A 14,295-nucleotide genomic window follows, 5' to 3' on the forward strand; every position below is an offset into this window, starting at 1 on the left:
GCTTTTTCTTGTCATCTCCAAGGAAATAGCTATGTATTCTTTCTCTTCGGTCTGCTGGTTAATTATCCTCTCCTCCTTTACCCTAGAGAGTGACTTCAAGTAGACCTGCTTGCATCAGGTCCTTTCCCTTACAACTATTTTTAAGTTCTTGAATCAGCTGCGATGTGATCCCAACACCTCTCTCCTTTAAATCTTTGCCACTAATTATGTTCTTCTACCAAGGCCAAACTCTGAGCTCTGGGGCAACAGATCCTTTTTCATGTGGCTCATGTTCTTCTCTTCAGGCTGAGAACACTTTCCAGAAATGCCTAAGGTTGGAGGTGCTTGTCTTGGGTAGAAGGTAATCTCCAAGTCGGTGGCCAATGACAGGGAAAGCCACATGCCCACCCCTGGGATCCCCAAGACAGTGCCACAACACGGTATCCTTCCACTGTCCACGGAGGGGAGAGTGGAGAGATGTGCTTCGTTTGCATAGCACTCCCCCCTTACCCCCCACCCCTCAGGCCAGACTTGAGGGGGGTTGAAATCCCCAAGGATGGCCTCTTCTTGGTGGTGCTTTTTAGTATCCAGAGGGGGAGGAGGTCAGCCCCGCTTTGCTCACCACAGTGGCCGTGCCAGGCTCTTGGCAGAGTCCTGGGTGTCAAGTTTTCTCATGGATGAACTGTACCCTGCCACTTCTTCTGTGTAGCAGGAGCCAGGGCGGTTGCCTCTGACACGGGATGTGGAATCTTCTTTTGCTGTTTTTAACCTGCTCTGTCTTCCAGGGAAGATTTTTTTTTTCCATGATGGAAGCACTCTTGTTTACCTATTGTGGGCCTGTGTATCTCTGAAGGCTGCAGCTAAGTAGCGGGCAGCTTTTCTGACACAACCCTTAATAGCCCGAGGGTCTGGGCAGGGAGGAATGCTTTCTGGTTAAATACTTCTGAGGGGAAAATTCTTGCACTCCAGGAATGGGGTCCTTGATTATTTCTGAGGTCTGCACTTTGCCACAGCAAAAGTGACAGCAACACATGTGGAAATAATCTCTCCATGAGGACATTGTTTTGAAAAAAAAATTAAACTTATTTAACTTATTGTTGTTATAAAGGTGATATACAGAGGGGTTATAGATATGAGTCCAGGTAATGAGTACATTTCCTTTCCTATAGTCCTGTCCCCTCCCACTTTCCTCTGCGTCCAGTGAGTTCCACTGCTGCCCCCTTTTACCCCTTTTCTCTCACGTTCTGTGTCCTCTCCCCTGGAGATCTACATGTAAATACAGCATACAGAAAGAAAAGAAGACAGAGCCATCAACAAAATTTAAAAAATGAGATCTTCTGGTGGCCATATCTTAGCACTCATTTTAATATGTCTATGTGTATACATACGTGGTTTTATAGAAATATAAAGAAGCACGTAGGCAGTGCACCTTTGTGTTTTCAAAGAGGATCTTTGAATCACCAGGTGTGTCCTGTCCTGCCCAGGCACCTTGAACTCTACCCACAAGTGAACTCAGAGCTGCTTCTGCCCAGCTCTTCCTTGCATGGGTCCAGCATGCATCCTCACCCCCGAATCTTCTTTGCTTAGGGTCAGGAGGTCTTTGGGGGAACCTTAGGATTGCAAATGGGGTTTTATGTCTTTGTGTCTAGATGGGATCCCAATGGGACCTTTCTGATTTTTTTTTCTTCAGTCTGGGTATTGTGGGAGCAGCTGTTAACAAGCAAACGTGATATTTTTTTTTTCAGACTTTGGGCTGGAGGAGGTAAAACCTCAACCTGCTCAGGCCAGATCCACTGCAATACTTTGCATACTAATTAATGAGGTACAAGCTGTTGTCTAATGGACAGTTTTACTGTGTGTGCCCTTCAGTTTCTGACTAGCTGGAGTCCTCCGTGATTTAGGCTCCCAGCTCTTCCATTTACATATGAGTCTTGGTCTTTGGGTAAAGTGATTGTAGACATTCCTGCCTTTCCTTGGTCATTCTTTTTTTTCCATATATTTTTTATTGTAATTAATAGAAGGGTTACATGATATTTGCCAGATAGATGGTGTATTAATTCCCATATATTGATACCCTTTCACATGTCTTGGTCCCCATTTCCCTCCCCCCACCCCCACCCCTCATCTTGTTTTCCCCCCTTCCCTATCCAATTTCAAATAACCAAATACAAATATATCCAATATATCAGGTAACAAAGTGAGATACTGTAACAATATGAGATAACCAAGGGACAGCAAAAGAGATAAGAGATAACATAGTACCTTAAGAACAACAAGCATTCATTATATGGCTTATGTTTCTATATCCTAGAGATCCTTTCATTTAGCGTCCTACTATATGGCCTTTTGTTTCAAGGTTTTGCTCTATTGCAAATCTCTGCTAGGAGAGCCCAAGGTTTCTACTGATTATGACAAATGAGGGAAACCATTAAGACTAAGTTCCTTTGAGTCTGGCTTATTTCACTTAATATGATCTTTTCTAAGTCTTTCCATTTCCTAACAAATGGGGCGATGTTGTTCTTTCTGACAGCAGCATAGAATTCCATTGTGTATAAATACCACATCTTGTTGATCCACTCATCAACTGAGGGACATCTAGGCTGGTTCCATATCTTTGCTATGGTAAATAGTGCTGCAATGAACATTGTTGTGCTGGTGGATTTAGTATGTCCTTATTTCTGGATGATTGGGCAAATGCCAAGTAGTGGAATTGCTGGGTCAAAGGGGAGCTCTATGTTTAGTCTTTTGAGGAACTGCCATACTGCTTTCCATAGTGGTTGAACGAGTTTGCACTCCCATCAACAGTGTAGTAGTGTCCTTGGTCATTCTTTTTGTAAGTCACTCTATGAACCTATAGTTCTTGTTGAATGCATAAGGATTTGCCTCTTTTTTTTTTTTAACCTTCACATTTATGGGGGAGGGGCATGGGGGAGGAAACCCTTTTTCTGGTTTGAAAAAATTCCCAACATCTTTTCAGCTAGGCTGTGCATTCATTGGTAGGGAGGAATGGTTCTTTGCTCTGTGTCTTAAATAGTCTCAATATTCAGCCTTCATATATTATCTCATTTAATTTCCATTGGCTTTCTAATATAGGTTCTGATAGTACCTCCCATTCGCAGATGAGAAAACTGAGATTCATTTATCTAAAGACATATAGCTAAGCAATAATGCAAAGATGACGATGGGCCCAGAGGTACTAATAAAGAGGTACTATTCAATTATGTTTACATCTTTTTTGAGGCCACCTGAGTTCAAGGAGTTGGTGTTTGCTAGTTTCTAATAGACACCAAATTTTCTAGTTTGCTTTATTCTTTCCATATTAAGGAAAGCTCCTGTTTCTTTGGAGACTCTAGATTCTGCCTTGTTGAGCCAGAATTTATTAAAATCTAACGCTTGTAGGTGTCCTGACACTCCATGTATATCGAAGTGAGTTTTTTTTTTACATGTTACTATAGAAGAACTTGATCAGATTGGTTAATCTCCAATATTTACCTACAAAAAGCCACGCATAGTGTTTGAGCAGGGGATTGAATGGCTAGCTATCCACTAGTAAAGAGCAATACAACTCTATCACTGAGTCAACAATTTTGTCCTGCACTGTATGTGTCTGGTTCAGTTAGCTCAATAATAGTCTCAACACCCTACATCATCCTGATGGATGACCCTAAACACAACTCTTAATAGGATGTCACCTTTGGTTTTATGACTATCACTTCCCTTAATTGAAGTGGTAGACTAAAAAGTTCAAGAGCTCAGGCATGGAGCTCTTATTGGATTGGTTTTGGGGCAGCTAATGTTACACTGGAAAGATCACACATACGTCAGAACAGTTCTCATAATCACTATTAACTATGCATTGCCCTAGCTCCTAAAATCTCATTTTTTCCCTCCTACGTAAACTAAGGGGGATAGATGAAAAAAGATGGCAAAAGTCACTTAGAGAGTTCTGTAGTTCGTGGGAAACTTGTACCAAGACTAGTCTTGTTGGTAGTCTACAAGGTTCTTTTTGAACTAGAGATTAAATCCCTTTGGTTAGTTTTTGTGGTCTTACCTTTCAAATGGATTTCCTCATTCCTGGCATGCCTAATTTATAGGCCCTCTGAGGATTTAGACAAGATACTGAGTGTTTAAGTACTTCAATATTTGTGGTGACAGTTAACAGAAAAGTGTTGGGGTTTTTTGCTCCTCATCCAGTCACCCCTGGTGTGGGGGGGAAAGGTTTGAGTTAAAAAAGAGTTTGATCGTGGAGTTTCTGGAACTCTCTGGAACTCTCCCGGAGTTTTGTCCCGCTGTGGGTCAGTTTCCCACAGTTGAGGACAAGCAGTCACACTCTTCTGCCTCACAACTCCTTATCAGACGCATCAGCCACACAAAAATGCTGCGATTCATGGGACAGAAGTGATGCTCTGGGTTACAGTAACCTCTGCTTTGTCAGAAGTGCCTTCGGAATGCGAGATGGTCTGCGTGAGACTGGCAGACACGCACACACACAGGCTTGTGAATACTTGCTGCACAGAGCCTGATAAATCATCCCCCCAATTTGTGGGTTGTGTCTAACTCCATCTCTTCGCAAGGGTATTTTTAACTCCTCCAAGTTCCTTTAAGGAAGTGTGATCTGAAAGGGTCAGGCACTTGGCTTCTGCTCAGGGGAAAGCTTTGAGAGAATTCCCGAGGTCCTCCCTCGGGTGGGACTGGCTTTCCCCAAAGAATCATCCCTTCACAGTGTTGTTGCCACATAAGGGCTGGTGTCAGGCCCCAGGCACCAGTTGACGGCTGTGTCTTCCCCACGACAGATGGATCTTCAATTTCAGCAAGTGATCCATGGCTGAGGTGGGGGAGGAGGTTGGATTCTGCAGCCACCGGCCAAGTGTCCAAGCGGCTTAGGGTAATGTGGATCTGCTGAGTGCCAGGCATAGCTCTTGTGCTAATGACGGACTGCTGACAGGCGTCTCTTTCCTGCTCATCTGGGAGGCTAAAGATCTCCAGCTCCTCTCTTGATTCTGTTTCTCCCTGGCAGAGCCCACGTCCTGTTTGCCTGTCTTTCAAAGCCTATTTTGGCACCAGCTGGAACCCCTTACGGTGACTAGCTGTTGTCTGACTGGAAGATGCCAAGGAGGAGTGCGTGCGTGTGTGTGTGTGTGTGTGTGTGTGTGTGTGTGTGTGTTCTTTCTAACACAGTCTAAATCTGGCTGTTGGGTCTGGTCTCAAATGGCTTAGACACACAGACAGCAGATAGTTTCAGCTCTGAGGAAAGCAGGGGAAGCATTACCACCCCCCCCTCCCCACCCCACCACAGACTTCTTTCTCTCCACCACGTTCTGGTTACTGTTGAAAGATAATAATACCAATCAATTCTCTTCCCAGTGCCATGACTCTTATTTACTCTTATTAGTACACTTGCTTTTTATGCTGTGATCGCTATCAACATTGCAATGAGTATTAATAACGTCGCCACGGTTCCACTGAGCAAACCACCGTGCTGTGCTGGTCAAGGCTCCCGATCATCCCTGTCTTGCGTTTAAATTCTAGATGCACATTTAATTCTATCTGCTCACTTTTGGAGTGAGTTATTTAATTTCTCTGACTCTGTTTTCTCCTCAAGGAGGATTCACAGTGGAGGTTGTTTAGGTCTTCCCGTGGAGGACCGTGTTTGAAGTGCTGAGCTCCAGACTCAGCGCTGTGCGCACTTGACACACAAAGGCCATCCCCGATCTTAAGATCACTCTCACTGCACAGTTCTACACCCTGAGAAAATTCTTCCATGGTCTCAGTTTGTTCTCTCTAGGGCCTTGAAGACTGGGAAGTCTTAAGTCTTACCCCCCTTTTACAGACAAGGCAAGTTAAGGTGCAGGCTCCTGACCTGCACAGGGTCGAACGAGGCTTCCTTACCCTTACAAAACCATACACGGAAGGCTGTACCGCACCATCTCTCATGACCAGTTTAGCAGTAATCAGTCCTCTCCGAGGCTTTTAAATATCTTTCAACTATCCTCTTCTATAACCTTGGAAGAAGCAGTTGTTTATTACTTAATTTTCTTTTCTTTTGCATCTTGGATCTCTGTATAGAGAATTGAATGCTAACCTCACCATATTAAGTGGTTTCTGAGCTGGGTGCCAGCGGCTCACATCTGTAATCCTAGCTACTCAGGAGGCTGAAATCTGACAGTAGCGGTTCACAGCCAGTCCAGATGGAAAGTCTGTTGAGACTCTTGTCTCCAGTGAACCACTGAAAAACTGGAAGTGGCTCAGAGTGGTAGCGCTTCAGCTAAAGACTTCGAAGATAGCACCCAAGCCCAGAGTTTTAGCCCAGGACTAAGTAAATAAATGAATGTTTTCTGCGTACCCATATGATCTGAACAGCCATCCCAAGGCTCACATGAGTGGAAAAAGTGACAGGGAACATGGATTTTGACCACTCTCTCACATTCTTATTTTAAGTCTACCCAGTCAGTAGCTGTGCAATTAGTATATGCCTTTATAGTGTTGCTCTTGGGCACAGGAGAAAAGGCTTGGACTTGGTTCACTGTACACAGCTAGGATTCACAGGATTCGGGAGTCATTTATCGTGGCTAAAAGGCTGATAAGCTTTGGCCTGTGTGGAAAGAAGCTGGGAACAGGGTCCAGTGATTGCCATCCCAAGGCCTCTCCCCCCACATGGGGTCATCAAGGGTTGCACGATATTGGAAGAGCTATTTTAGGAAGATGGAAACGCCATGGTAAAATCTTGGGTTGAAAAAGTCTTTTCTTCCCTTGGAAGAGTTTTCCCCAAACCATTCTCTCATCTTGGCATATTCTGAGCAAGCAGGGAGGAGAGAGCTTCCTCAGGGACTCTGCACCGAGTAGTGTTAAGAATCTGGCTGAACTTGGTGTCTCTTTGCACAATGTCTTAATGGTAGCCGTGGTCGACAGGCATCCTGTTCAGGCATCATAGAGTAATGGTTGTTCTTTAGAAGTGGCTTGTCTTGGGGTGGCAGTTTTTCACCAATGGAGATTTGAAGTTGAAAAAAATCCTAAAAAAAATGTCATGGCTCAGAATGTCAATTTATGCTGATATTTTTTGGAGGAAAAAAATATCTGAACCTGAAATGCCATAGGACCATGTAGGTCTAACAAGCAAAAAGAGTTGTAAAACTTACATAGCTTTAGAGATTCCCCCCCTTTTTTTGCCCCCAAGCAGAAAACAGATGGAGAGGCTTAGCAGTAGCTGGCTAGCAGATGCTCTCACATGACGCCTCTGACACCTGTCACCTTTCCCTGATGGACTCTGACAACTGTGATTGTTACATAAGAGACAACTCAGAGAGCTAGGTGACCAAGCCATGGGTCACCCATACAAGGACGTTTTTGAGAGAACAGCACACATGGGATTCACATCCCCACATTGGAATTATGTGGTCACTTCAGAAGTAAAACCCATGGATCTTGCCACAGCACCAATTCAGAAACCAAGGTGGCTGTGGAGCTTGGAAGGCCAAGTGCATTTAACCACAAACACCTTCGCATAGCAGGCCTCCACGAAAACGTTCAGGAAATACTTGAGCTTAGTCAGCGTGCGAATCCGACCTCACTTCTCCCGGGTACTTCTGATTAGGACGTGTTATTTGGAGGTGTTAAGAGGGAAGTGTTTACCATCTCCTTACATTTGTCTAGTACACGTTTTGCTCTTCGTCACCTGTGAGTTTATAAGGCTAAAATTATGTGCGGTGCTTGGGTAGCAGGAAGACTTCTTAACCACTTAGATCCAACCGGACCCTGTTGTAAATGTTAGTGAGGAGCTTCTCCCTGTATGAGGAAAAAACACCTTCGGGGCGGCCAAATGAGGGAGCGAGGGGAGGTTCCTGCTCTTGTGTGGTCCGCTGCGAATACCAAGAGTGTTTTCTTCATCAAGAAAGTTCGGCTAAGATGCAAAAGCAATTCTTAGGATCGACTCACAGTGCTACCTCCGACCCAGATTTCTCAACTACTCTTTCAACTCCCGTGTCACCACCGAAAAGTTCACCGTGATCCTTGTTTTCTCCACAGGTTCTTCTTGAAGTTTTTCCTCAAATGTAACCAAAATTGCCTAAAGAATGCAGGAAACCCACGGGACATGCGGAGATTCCAGGTGGGTGGCTCTTGGCTTGCTGAACCTTCCTTAGCCGTACGGATTTGGGGAGAAAGGGAAAGTTAGAGTACAGGTACTTCCTTGGAGGGGAGGAGCTGGTGCGGCTTGGATCTCCTGGGTATCTGTAATCTATGTGTTGCTTCTGTGCCACGGGCATCGGGGTTGAAACACCTGCACTCACTGACAAGAGAACGCCATGTTTTTGGAGCCTGGTTTGGCCAGGCAGACACATCCACAGATCGAGTAGCATAGAAACGAGAAATGGTTTCCCTGAAATGTGTAAGTAGAAATGCAGCAGCAGCTAGGGTAGTTCATGCCTATAATCCCAGCTGCTCAGAAGGCAGAGATCTGGAAAAGAGCACCTTGAGGCCAGCCTGGGCAAACAGAGAGGGGAGGATTATCTTCCATGACTGGTTTTGGGCACAAAACCAGTTACTTTCCTAGAAAGTAACTAAAGAAAGGAAAAAAAATGGCAGCTCCCTTGCACAACTACTTAAAGATAATAAAAATATAATTGAAAGAAAAAAAGGCTGAGGATATGGTTCAAGTGATAGAGTGCGTGGCTAACAAGTACAAGTCTCTGAGTTCAAACCTGGGTACCGGTGGAAATAAAAATTAAAAGAAAGAAAACAGGAAAAAACAGTATGTAAAGGGTAAAATTGAGGAACCTCTTCTGCTGTCTTGACAGCTGCCAGCAGGGATTGCAGATGAGAAATGAACCCCTGAAAAGCAGAGCTTGTCTAGAGCAATATGGGGGTGGGCACCTTCTCCAACAGCGTCTTGTGTATCGCATTTAAACATTCTCCAGCACCAGGCAGATCTACCACCACTGAAAACGTGGGTGGCCTGCCCATCTCACTAAAGAATGAAACCTCCAAGTCACTGGGTTAGCTTCTAAGGGATAAGGTGACGCTTGAGTTTTGGTGACTTCCAGTCATGCCGATGCTCTCAGAATCCCCAGGAGACCTTATTAAGATGCTGAGTGAGGTCTGGGGTTGGGGAGGACAAGGAGACTGGAGATCTACATTTCTAACAAGCTCCAGGGCGAGGCCAGACTCTGCAGCACGCATGGAGGAGTGGCATAAAGACCCTTCCTTGCATTACCAGTGTCACCGCTCGGGTGATTTGCATGGTCATTGTCGAGGTGTGCTTGTCCACTCAGTCAGAAATATAGCAAGGGGTTTAAAGTATATTCTCTCTGCTTTTATCATCAGCATAAGTAGAGATTTCCATGTGTGATCTCTGAGGGGCTCTGGAGACCTTCTCTGAGGGGAGAAAAAAAGGAGTGATTTTGAGCGTTGAGGGTGGCTGCCACTCCCTCCTTTTCTCCAAAGATGAAATTTAAAAGATGTGAGACATTCGCCTCATTGAAGAATAAAAATCCACTCATGGTCTCTCCTGAGATTCGAAGCTATTTCTACAAAATCATCTCAGTCTCACCAGCTGGCATCTAGAAAGACATGAATGAGGAGAGTCCATAGCTTGTAGTTTTCTCAGAAACTGTTTTACCTAACCAACTTTGGATCCTAAGTTATGCGACCTTAGAGGATTTCATTCCCACAGAGGAAGAGTGTGTGTGTGTGTGTGTGTGTGTGTGTGTGTGTGTGTGTGTGTGTGTGTGTGCGCGTGTGCACCTGCCTGCCTGTCTGTCTGTCCATCTGTCTATGGAGCTGGAGCTAGCCTTGCTCTGGAGCTGGTAAGTCTGCACTGTAGTGTAGCTTGCTGTGGTCTTGAGCTGCAGTAGCCCTTGCTTCGGTGGCAGTGGGTGTCTCTGGTGCATCACAGGATGTTTGGAGGTGTCACCAGTGTGTCCCCACTGGATAACAGTAGAATGCAGCTCTGACCAAGACATCAGAAGTCAACACACATTGCCCGATGTCCCCTAGTCAGGAAAAAGAGGAAGGTGGACCTTGCCTCTGATTGAAACCCATGGTTCATTCTTACTCCTCAGGACTTCTGATAAGAAGACCACACCCTAGGACGAGGCACAAGAGCCCCCTGACTCAGATCCATATTGACCAACAAACACAAATGACCAGGGAGAGGTTAAGAAAGCGTCCTGGGCTGGGAATGTGGTAGATTCGTGGTAGAGTGCTCACCTAGCATGCGTGAAGCCCTCGGTTCAGTTCCTCAGTACCACATAAACAGAAAAAGCCAAAAGTGGTGCTGAGGCTCAAGTGGTAGAGTGCTAGCCTTGAACAAAAGAAAGTCAGGGACAGTGCCCAGGCCCTGAGTTCCAGCCCCAGGAGTGGCTAAAAAAGAAAAAAGAATCATGGAGATGAATTTGATCAGAGAACGTTCTATGCATGTCTGGAAATACTACAGGGAAACACAGTACAGATCCCCAGAGGTCTGCGTTGTTAGTCCCTTTTCACTTGTGGAGGGTTAAGAGAAGGTTGCCTACCGTTTAGCACACCCAGGTTTCTCTTGAGCCATGGAGGTTTGGGCTGGAAAGTCTCCTTAGCTCCATGGCGTCCTCAGAGGACTCCATTGAACAGTGAAGTGGAGACCACGTAGGCCGAAAGGCTGAGCCCTTTCAGCTATCCAGGCCAGGAGAGAGGACATAAATAGGCAGAAGGTAGTTTCTGCACAAGGCACACAATTTCATAGTGCACGGATTGTTTTGCTATCTCTGATGCCTCTGAGGAGGACACCCAGCTGTCTCTGTGGCAAAAAAAAAAAAAAAAGAAAATCATCCCTGGCCTGTGATTTCTATCACCGTGGCTTTGGTGGAGGATCCTGGAAGTCCTGGCGATGCCTGCTGGATGTCCCCTCGCCTGCTATTAAACAGCTCCCATCAACTGACCTAGAGAACTTCCCCCATGGAGTTCTGGGCCCTTTCCAGGCCAGCCTGGCTCTCCCGTGGCATGTCAGACAGAGCGTGTCTCCTCTGAGCGGCCATCGGGGGCCGGTGTAGGTGACTGAGGAGAACATGAGAAAGGTTGTTGATCTCTTGACTCGTAAAGATGTTCTGTCAGGAAAACTCAGCTCTGCCGCTGCCAGGCTTGGGGTGTGTATGCAGAAACTGCTTAATTACACAGGTCGTGTCAATTCGCGTGACCCGAGTGTTTTCAAGAAATTAATCACTTGCAGCAGAGCTGAGTCGTGTTCATACTTTATGGCATAAACCCTGTAGAAAAGCTGGCATAATCTTTTTTTTAATGATTTATAATGGATGTTTTCTTTTGAAATTCATAGATGGTAATTAGAGAAACAAACTTGTTTAAACCCAATGCTGGATATAGGCTCCATGTAGTTGTGGTTGTGGGGAAGGGTGGAGGAAGGAGAGGGGGTAAGCTGGAGCTAAAGAAGAAGCCCCTGACACATTGACCAAAGAAGCTCATTTCTCCTTCTCTTCCTCCCTCTTACCTTCCCTCTTTCTCTCCTTCTTGCCTCCCTTTTTTCTCCTCTTCCTCTTCCTCCTCTTTCTCCTATTCTCCCCACTCTCTGTTTGCTGTGCTGGGGCTTGAACACAAGTCCTTTCCCTCTAGCTTGGCTTCCTCCCCCCCTTAAGACTGCTGCTCTACCACTTGAGCCACAACCCCACTTCCAGTTGTTGGGTGGTTAATTGATAAGAGTCTCATGCTGGCTTTAAACTGCCATCCTCAGTTCTTGACCTCCTGAGGTGCTAGGATTGCAGGTATGAACCACCAACACTTAGCTCCTTTTCTTTATCTTGACACTCTAAAGAATCTAATGTCTGAGGACAGTGGTAAAACCATGATGTAGTCGGATTTTTTAACAGTTAGCAGTGCGAGGCTAAGTTTCAGCCACTCTTCAAAGCCTTCCTTGTTGGGGATGGCAGGATGAAGGGAGCGAGGAGAGGGGCCAGACGTTGTCTTGTGATGTTTATTAAAATATCTGGAGACAGAAGTAACAGACGCATTTCCAGATTCATCTTCTCCCTCTGACACAGCTTTATCCGAGCCTGTGGATGTGCATTCATGTATAAATGCTAGGTCTATAAACACAGCATATATGAATATAGATGTCAGATAAAGTCTTTCCTGTGTGCACACACTGTGTTCATTCATTCATGTGTGCAAGCACTCAGCAGTGTTTACAATAGTGCTAGGTAGTAAATCTACAATAACAAACAGCGTCCTTGCCCTAATGAAACCTATATTTCAGTCAAAGTCTGTCTTTGAATTAACAGCAGCTGCTGTAACACACAGACCAAAGAATAGATAATAGCTTGTGCCTAACAGAGTAGTTGATGGCATAGGACAGGTGTTTCCTGCCCTGACAAGTAGATGTCCTTGACATTATTTGGAGACCTGAAATAATCTGGTTTTATGGTCCCCCCTCACCTCCTATAATCATCTTGTCTTTATGGAACCAGGCCAGAAAGAAGCCTAAATCAACCTTGGCTTAGACCTGGTCCTTATCGAGTCTGCCCTCATTCCATTGGTCGGGATACCCGTTAGCTGCTACAGTGTAGAGGGTATAAAAATTAACCCTTATAAGTAACTGGGAATCGTAATGATAGCTAGAAAAAGTTAAACACCTTACTCAAACAGAGAGAAAGAACAAAGTGGCCTGACTATGGACACTGACCCCTGCTTACATCAGGTGACCAGAGATGACGTCACAGCAGTTAGGGCGTCTCCATCCATCTGTGACACGAGCAAGAACTAACCTGTTAGATGTGAGCCATTATATCACCAGTCGATTTGTTATGGCATCTAATATCTGCCTAAAAGTAGTCAACGCCCCCCCTCCCCTCCACTGAAATACAGCTCTCACTAGAGGAAATCTCTAATTTTCATGATTATTAGCAAAAAAACCTCATCCCCACCCCTCCACTAGAAGATGGCTAAAGACTATACATTGAAGATCCAACCTGTTTCAGAGAGGAAGTATTTGAAAAGAACTGTACACCCTTACTGAACATGTGTAGACTATTTTCCTGGATTCCCTAAACAATACAACGTAACCGCTATTAACTGTTGAGTCCACGTTGCATTAGATAGAAGTAATCTCGAGCTTATTTGAAGCACCTGGGGGGATGTGCTGATGCAAGGCCTTGTTTACAGGAGCTTGAGCATCCACGCGGGTGGCGTGTGTGCCCTGGAATGAGCCCAATGCAGATGCCAAAGGAGTTTTACAAATCGTGAGAAGAAAAATCAAAAGAGGGCTCTGAACAAAGGAACAGACTCCCACTTATCTGAGCCTTCTTCTAAAACTTAGAAGAGAGGAAATATAGGAAATCAGGGCACTTGATATTTCCAACAAAAAGATGCATTTTTTGTTTGAAAAAATGATGCTATAGGACTGGATGTGGTGGCATGTGCCTATAATACTAGCTACTCAGGAGGCAGACGCAGCAAGGATCACAGTTCCCAGCCAGCCTAATGCAAAAAAGAATTAGTGAGGTCCCCATCTCCACAAACATATCAACCATGCAAGAATATCACGGCTCAAGAGGTCAGCTTCAGGCAGAAGGCTGACCCTATCTGAAAATAAGCCTAAAATCAAAATGGGTTGGAGGCCTGGCTCAAATGGTAGAGAACTTGTCCAACAAGTACAAGGTTCTGAGTTCAGTCCCTACAATTTCCCCCCCTCAAAAATAGGTAACATGATAACATAGATTATAATATGAACAAATCAGTCCCTTTTCTTTAAAAAATGAATTATAGAATTTTTGTTATTAATACCATGGTCTCTCCAGATCAATATATTAGGGTGTAATCAGAGCATTCTAGAATGATCTGCCTAGCCTGCAGTTGCTGTCTGCTCAGAAAGTCACTTACATAAAGACTCGCCCCCCCCACCTGCATCTCCTACCCATCCTGGATGTATTTATACTGTTTTGACAGTGCATCTTGCAATTAAGTTCTTTACCAACAGAAGTCTAGGGACTCGTGTTGCTTTCAGTCTCCTCATACAGAATAATTTCAGGAAGTGCCATGCCGATTAATTATACTAAAAGCAGCTTTAATGATAGTTTCAGAATGCAGGAACCATTCGCATAACATGGTAAATATGAACGGTGGGGTTTTCAACTTGATCTATTAAACCATTACAGCTTATTGGGCAGATATGTATCTTGGCACGGGCCTTCTGTTGAGCCTGGGAAGGAATTATGCGTGGGTGAGGAGGGACTAGGTGAGTGGATGGAATCCCGCACGCAGTCTGTGGGCACTTTGGGAAGCTGTATTTTCACATTAACCACTGCGGCCTTTGGAGAAAATATAAAATACATGGAAGAG

At 44.9% G+C, this 14,295-nt stretch overlaps 1 protein-coding gene across 4 annotated transcripts in view; it reads left to right on the forward strand.

Annotated features, from left to right (window-relative positions):
• Ebf1 (EBF transcription factor 1) overlaps positions 1-14,295 on the forward strand; it is a 386,167-nt gene that overhangs the window by 232,774 nt on the left and 139,098 nt on the right. For all 4 annotated transcript variants that reach the window (XM_090321094.1, XM_090321095.1, XM_090321097.1 and 1 more), the window contains exon 7: positions 8,002-8,083. In XM_090321094.1, coding sequence (XP_090177220.1) covers positions 8,002-8,083 — 82 coding nt within the window. The remainder of the gene's footprint in view (positions 1-8,001; positions 8,084-14,295) is intronic.

The sequence above is a fragment of the Megascapheus bottae genome, chromosome 29, assembly GCF_031878675.1.
Source record: "Megascapheus bottae isolate mThoBot1 chromosome 29, mThoBot2.hap1, whole genome shotgun sequence".
Lineage (NCBI taxonomy): Eukaryota > Metazoa > Chordata > Mammalia > Rodentia > Geomyidae > Megascapheus > Megascapheus bottae.